The sequence below is a fragment of the Carlito syrichta genome, unplaced genomic scaffold (genome assembly GCF_000164805.1).
Source record: "Carlito syrichta isolate Samal-C Ts95f unplaced genomic scaffold, Tarsius_syrichta-2.0.1 Scaffold303214, whole genome shotgun sequence".
NCBI classification, from domain to species: Eukaryota; Metazoa; Chordata; class Mammalia; order Primates; family Tarsiidae; genus Carlito; species Carlito syrichta.
This window is the reverse complement of record NW_007247310.1, coordinates 332714-340534: the sequence shown is the minus strand read 5'-3', so window position 1 is coordinate 340534 and position 7821 is coordinate 332714. Positions and strand designations below refer to the sequence as shown.

At 46.0% G+C, this 7821-nt stretch overlaps 1 protein-coding gene across 3 annotated transcripts in view; it reads right to left on the bottom strand.

The window, feature by feature from the left end:
* Positions 1-5451, bottom strand: part of LOC103260478 (protein DDI1 homolog 2) — a 49945-nt gene extending 44494 nt beyond the window's left edge. For 2 of the 3 annotated variants that reach the window (XM_008058119.2, XM_008058121.1), the window contains exon 1: positions 5109-5451. In XM_008058119.2, coding sequence (XP_008056310.1) covers positions 5109-5246 — 138 coding nt within the window. In that variant the 5' untranslated portion in view covers positions 5247-5451. The remainder of the gene's footprint in view (positions 1-5108) is intronic. The other variant, XM_008058120.2, reaches the window with a different exon arrangement.
* Positions 5452-7821: the final 2370 nt, after the last annotated feature.

Here is a 7821-nt window from a genome sequence, read left to right as displayed (position 1 = left end):
AAACTCAAAAAAAAAAAAAAAAAAAAAAAAAAAAAGAAAGGAACCAGAAATGGGGGAAATGGGGAACAAAGTCTCAAGTGTATGAATGTCCATGATAATGTTACTCATAACAGTTTCCAATTTCCCCCAAAAGTATGCCCAACAATAGGGAGATTGCTAATTACAGTACATCTACAAGATGAAAGTATATTATGCAGCCATTAAAAATGATACAGTTGAAGAATATGACATATTATGGAAATATACTGACAGTGCAGTGTTGACTGAAGAAAAATATGAAACTGTTTATACAGTTCAGGAGTCATCATGTTTAAGGACACATTGTCTATAAAAATAAAAAAAAACTTGGAAAAAATAATTAACAAATGAACTGCAGTTATCTGGGTTATAAGGTAATAAGTAATTATGTTCTTCTTCATTATTTTCTGTGTCACAGGTTTTCTACAATGTAGTATTTATCCGAAAAAAAAAAAAAAATACATGAAAATTACCTTCAAAAATAAACATGAGCCGGGCTCGGTGGCTCAGCCTGTAATCCCGCGCCTTTGGGAGGCTGAGGAGAGTGGATTGCCTGAGCCCGCAGGTTCGAGACCCGCCCGGGCAGGCGAGACCTCATCTCTACAATAAATCAAAAAATTAGCCGGGCGTGGTAGCGCGCGCCTGTAATTCCGGCTACTTGGAAGGCTGAGACGGAAGGATCGCCGGAGCCCAGCAGGTGAGGCTGCGGTGGCCGGGAGTGGCCACTGCACTCCAGTCTGGGCGACAGAGTGAGACTCCAACTCAAAAAAAAAACAAAACAAAACAAAAATAAACATGCCGAAACCATCTACAATAGAAAATTTCAGTTTCTACTAGTTAAAAATAGCATTTCACAAACCACAAATCATGCTGTGTATAAAGCTGCATTTCCAGGATTATACAATTACTGCTATTATTTGCCATTTAAATATGCTTTTGATTTGAGGCATATTTATGTACATGAAGTAATGTACACGTTATGGCAGACACAGAATTTAAGGAAAGATGAACTAAAATAAATGGCAATGAAAATTCTAATATTTCATTCTCCGTATTCTGCAGACTTCACCATATGCTACCTACAGAGGTAAATCATGATGTTCCAAACATACAAAGACATTAATTTAAAGTGAAGCTAAGTTGATATTATCTCAAGTTCACTCAGACAAGTCTGCATCAAAGCATCAGACTGAGCCACAACTGGCTGGAGATGGAACATGTCCAGCTTTAATCACATGTAGAGATGGTTTCTATTCTAAATTTGTTATCATTGCATTTTATTTTTTTGAGTGGGAGTCTCACTTTGTCACCCAGGTTGGAGTGCCATGGCACACTAATGGCCATCCCAGCGCCGACCTGCTGGGCTCTGGCGATTCTTCCGCTTCAGTCTTCCAGGTAGCCAGAACTACAGGCGTGCACTACCATGTCTGGCTACTTTTTTTTTTTTTTGAGTTGGAGTCTCACTCTGTCGCCCAGACTGGAGTGCAGTGGCCACTCCCGGCCACCGCAGCCTCGACCTGCTGGGCTCCGGTGATCCTTCCGCCTCAGTCTTCCAAGTAGTTGGAACTATAGGCACGCGCTACCACGCCCGGCTAATTTTTTGATTGATTGTAGAGATGAGGTCTCGCCTGCCCAGGCGGGTCTCGAACCCGCGGGCTCAGGCAATCCACTCACCTCAGCCTCTCAAAGGCGTGGGATTACAGACTGAGCCACTGAGCCCGGCTTGTTTTTATTTTTTATTGTTGAGACGAGGTATGGCCAACTTGCCTGGAATGGTCTCAAACCCACGGGCTCAGGCAATCTACTCGCCTCGGCCTCCCAAAGTGCTGGGATTACAGGCTGAGCCACTGAGCCCAGCTTATCATTGCATTATAACTACTATAAATCAGACTAGAGCTGTTAAAAATTAATATCCTTTCCAAGTGTATTCTTATGCACAATTAACACTCACGAGAAAGAGTGAATTCTAAACCAGTGATTCCCCAATGGGTACAAGCATGCAAGACAATTTTTTAAGGGTATAGAAATAGAAAATATTAGAATTTTCATTGCCATTTATTTTAGTTCATCTTTCCTTAAATTCTGTGTCTGCCATAACGTATACATTACTTCATGTACATAATTTACATACATAGTGTATTATATGTAATGTAGGTAAGATTATATAGTGTATTATATATATGGACATACATACACATATACACATTAGTTCATGTATATAACATATTATACACATAATGGGAGCACATTCTGAAACATTTTACTGATAGGATACATGAATGAAAAAGTTTGCAGACCAGTGGTCTGGACACATGGTGACAGAAAAAAATAGCTAGGAACATAAAAATATATACATTCCCTTGAAGAAATGGAGCAGAAATGGCAGAGGAGCCAGGCACAGTGGCTCACACCTGTAATCCCAGCAATTTGCACTTTAGCAGGTCGAGGTGAGAGGACTACCTGAGTCTAGGAGTCCAAGACCAGACTGGGCAACTTGGTGAGACATCATCTCTACAATAAACTCTAAAAAATTAGCCAGGCCTGGTGGCAGGGGTCTGTGGCTGAGACAGAAGAATTGCCTGAGCCCAGGAGGTCAAGGATGCAGTGGCCATAAATGTGCCACTGCACTCCAGCCTGGGCCACAGAATGAGACTCCGACTCAAAAAAAAATAGCAGGAGGAGGAATGCGAATAGAGAAGATAAACAGGAGTGAGTTAAACAGACTAGAAGTAGGAGAGGAAGGGAAGATGAGTAATACCGGAGAACCCACGGAGGTAAACAGGGTGGGGGGAGGGAGGAGGTTAAATGAAGATGATATATTTATGCATTAAAAAACTATAATGATGTTTACTTTTATGATTTGATGAAAGGAAATGACTCAAGTGTCTTGGGTGGATCCTGTTCCTGCCTGATGGGCAAGCAAGTGAAAGACAACCGACCACCAGACATCTTAAAATAGATACTGTGTCGTCAGGTTACAATGGAGCCAACAGAACAAACTTGAATAACAGGAGCTGTTTACAGCTATCTAATACAGGTTTAGCATTAGTTGAAGCCCAGATTTCTATATGTGAATATGGTTTGAGAAGGAAGTGAATGCTGTATGGCAATGGAAAAAAGGAATTTGGAATAAGCCCATGTTCAATTACTAAAATATTCCCAAATTGCTGAACTGGCAGAGGGCAGAGCTTAACTTAACCATACACTTAAGTGTCTTTCAAAGACACCCCCTTTAATTTACTGAAATTTTTTGCTACAGCCATCATAAGAGTGCAGGAAGAGAAACAATCTCAATCTGTCTTTTCTGAAGCCCTAATAACAAAATCAATTTACATTTAAAATTATTACTTCTAAGCCAGGCTCAGTGGCTCAGCCTGTAATCCTGCACCTTTGGGAGGCTGAGGTGAGTGGATTGCCTGAGTCCATGGGTTCGAGACCCGACTGGGCAGCGAGACCTCATCTCTACAATAAATCAAAAAATCAGCTGGGCGTGGTAGTGCATGCCTGTAATTCTGGCTACTTGGAAGGCTGAGGCGGAAGGATTGCCGGAGCCCAGCAGGCGAGGCTGCGGTGGCCGGGAGCGGCCACTGCACTCCAGTCTGGGCGACTGAGTGAGACTCCAACTCAAAAAAAAAAAAAAAAAAAAAATTATTACTTCTAGCAGGTCACCAGCCGATGATCATAATCAGGGTAATGTAACAGGTAGAAGGGAAAGAACAATTGAAAGTCATCTTCAAAACCAAAGAGTTGCTTTCCCCCCTCATTTAAACTGTCCTTTCCTAGTTCTCCATATGACAAATTCAGGAACAGGAACTGGTTCCTGAGCTTCTGTGGATTAACTTGCTATAAAAGAAGTTGAAAAAAAAATTCCTCTTTACCAATTTATTTGTAGCTTTTGACAGATTGTGTATTTCAGTGACCCTGAAATAAAATCTTTCTGAATAGCCTCATGCCAAGGTTCTAAAGTTCACATTGTGTAAAGGAATCATACTTCTGAACAAAATATCGACACATTTGTTTACCATAAGACAGGAGAACAAGCTTAGTTGGGCAATCGTTTTTGGAACTATTTCATAACTGCAATAGAAAAATTAAGATTTACATTCTAGAACCTTTGAAGACTTCCATAATCTTCTTAATGTTTAGACTACCTCCCCCAGGCCCACATTACCAAGCCAGGATATAAGTGTTTTAGTGTAAGCGATACAGGGTTATTGTCATGAATTGTTTGATAAAGACTAGTGGCAGCCCCAAAGCATTTTGAGAATAATTATCCTGCTTATTTAAAATGTGAGGCTGCCTCCTTTCCAGCTAGCTGGATAGGAAAATGAAACCACCAAATCGCACTAAGATACGAGACCCCTTCCCAAACAAATATCGTTATAAGGCACCGAGCTTTGAAATGACCTGAAAAAAAAGAGGGATTTCTGGCTTACTACCAGAGAAGAACCGAAAGAAACAGCTTGAGTTGGAGCAATAATTATCGTTTTTTTTTAATAGAATGTAACCAGAAACGCATGCGGCAGGGAAAAGAACATTTCCAAAGACCTCAAAACGAGGTAGTGCAAGTCTCAAACTTTTTCCTTCACCTGAAGTGTAAATCTGCGCCTTTAATGGTAAATTCCCTATATTTAAACAGAAACCCTCTCCAAAAAAACAGATGAACATCTGTCTACCACAGTGATCCAAACTGGTATTTCTGGTTGGGGAAGCAGGATGCATGGATGAACCCTCGCAAGCCCAGGGCTGCTTCGTAGGTGCACGACGACACCCCAAACTCGGGATCAGTAAGGGGGAAGGAGCCAAAGAGCCAGGGCGTGGGGGGGGGGGGCTGCTCCAAGTCCGCGCGCCCCTCCCGCTGCAGTGGGAGCGTCTGCGGTCGGGTTCTCCGTTCCCTCTCCTCGCACCCCACCCCATGCTCGGGGTATGTGGGGGCAGCTACCGACTCCAGCTTCCTGCCTGGTGCGGGGGCGAGCTGGGAATGGCTATCCCTGGCCCCCTCCCGGACCCCCGATTCTTCACCAGCAGCAAAGGGAGGGAGGGAGGCCCCAAGGCGGGGAGGGTTGGCCCCGGCTTGCTGCCCGGCGTACCTGGCTCTCGGCTGCGGGGATGCCAGACTCGAGCTCGCACAGCACGCGGAAGTTGTGCAGCTCGAAGTCGGCGTCGACCTGGAGGGAAAAGGTCACCTCGGAGAGGTCCCTCCGCACACAGTACACGGTGAGCAGCATGGCCCGGGCCCGACCCGGCTCGGCTCGACCCGGCCTGGGCGCGGGGCGGAGGGGAGGCGGCGGCGGAGGGGCCTGGCTGGCGCAGCGGGCGGACGGCGCGGGTGCTCGCTCGCCCGCTCGCTCCTTCCCTCCCTCACACACGTTCTGTGAGTCACTCCCTCCCGCCCTCACCAGCAAGCACAGCCGCCGCCACCCGCCTGCGAGTCCGTCTGCCTGCCGGCCTGCCTCCCACCGCTGCCGCCAAGCGCGCCGGCCTCCCGGCGCCCCGCCCCGCCGCAACGCGGTGCCGTAAAGCCCGCCTGGCCCTCTCCGCTTTCGCGACGTCTAGGGGGCGGGGCCGGGAAGGGGAGGCGGGAGGGGATTGGAGGCGGAAGAGTGGGAAGGGGCGTGGGAGGGAAGTGAGAGAAAAGGCGGGGGTAGGAAAGCAATGCGGAGAAGGAAAACTCTGGGAGTTGGTTGACAAGCACTCTGTAATCTCATTTATTTATCTAACAGGCGTTTATTAAGTGCCTACCATGTGCTGGGCGCTGGCGATACAAAAATGGATACAAATAGAAGTCCTTACCCTTGTCTCAATCTAGGCTAGGAGGCTGACGGCAGTCTAGTTCGTTAGTTCGGAAATATACTTTTCGAAGTAGAAACTGAGGCTCAGAGAGATCAATTCATTTCCTTTCCTGGTGATTTAGGATTAAAGGCAGTCATTCCCCCGCCTGTCTATAGAACCCAGCCAGCTCGGGCCCTGCGCGCCTCTCCAGCCCTGCCTCCTGATCCTTCCTACCCATCTGCGATCCCAGTCCCATTGCTCACTCTCAGTTCCTCCACGGCTCCATCCCTGGCCATGTAAATGGTTTTCTATTTGGACTGTGTGTGTTTACTAGCCCTGGCAACCCCCAGCATCAAGCACAGTGCCCTTATTGAGCACAGCGTAGAATCTACTCAATACATATTTGCTACTTTAGTGGTCCGTTTAAGGCCACATCGCTGATGAGTTGTAGAGGCCCAGAGGGAACATGAGGATGAGTTAGAAAATCAAAACTGAAATGAATATAAAATGGATACAAGATAAGCATCTCCCCATTTACTCCCACACTCCATCCATGTAATAGAGAGCCCAGCCCTCTTCCATTATAACGGGAGGGAAGGAGGAAACAAGATGGCTATGAATACAGATAAGTAAGTAGGTTTGTAGGAATGAGGGAATTACTGATGCTGGGTGGGGTGCAGTGGGTTGCTCCATGGGTGCTTTGAATTGGTCACAGAAAATAATTTTAGAGCAACTCTGAAGTATAGTTTAAGACAGAATTTATTAGACAGAAAAAGTCACGCTCAAAAGCCATGGATGCCTTAAGAGAAAGGACACGTGCTTGCCTTTGACAAGATGCTTTTTATAATTTTACAACAAGCTGGCCTTGGTGGCTCACATCTGCAATCCCAGCACATTGGGTGTTGGAGGCAAGAGGATTGCCTGAGCTCAGGGGTTCGAAACCAGCTTGGATAACCTGACAAGACCTCATTTCTACAATAATGAATTTTTTTAAAATTAGTTGGGCGTGGTAGTGTGTGCCAGTAATTCCAACTACTTGGAAGGCTGAGGCAGAAGGATTGCCTGAGCCCAGCAGGTTGAGGCTGCAGGGGCTGTGAGCATGCCACTGTACTCCACTGTACTCCACTGTACTCCACTGTACACCAGCTGGGGTGACAGAGTGAGACTCTGATTTAAAAAAAAATAACTGGGTGTGGTAGTGTGCGCCTATAGTCCGAACTGTTCAGGAGACTGAGGCAGGAGGATCACCTGAACCCAGGAAGTTGAGGCTTCAGTGAACTGTGATTGTGCCACTGTACTCCAGTCTGGGCAACAAAGTGAGAGACCCTGACTCAAAAAAACGAGAGTCTCACTCTGTCACCTAGGCTGGAGTGCAGTGGCATACTCACAGCCACCACAGTCTCAACCTGCTGGACTCAGACAATCCTTCCACTTCAGCCTTCCAAGTAGCTGGAACTACAAGTGCACACCACCACGCCCAGTTAATTATTTATTTATTTATTTATTGTAAAGAAGAAGTCTCATCAGGTTGCCCAGGCTGGTTTTGAACCCATGGGCTCCGGCAGTCCTCTCACCTCTTCCTCCCAAAGTGCTGGAATTACAGGTATGAGCCACCGCACCCAGCCAAAAAGAAACTAACTAAAACTGTTATGTATTTTATAAAAAACAACAATACCAACAACTTTGGATCACAATAGTCACATTTGGAACATATTTTATTATCAGTCAGTATTTTTAGATAGTAAGAACCTGGTTCTAAACCTAAAAGTGGCCTTGACTCTGCAGTAAATCTTTCCTCTGCACACCTTTTAAAAACAGACACTCCCAAGCCTGACTTGGTGGCTCAGCCTGTAATCCAGTGCCTTGGGAGGCTGAGGAGAGTGGATTGCCTGAGTCCGCGGGTTCAAGACCTGCCTGGGCAACTTGGCGAGACCTCATCTCTACAATAGATAAATAAATAAATAAGCCGGGCATGGTAGCGCGTACCTGTAGTTCCAGCTACTTGGAAGGCTGAGGCGGAAGGATCGCCGG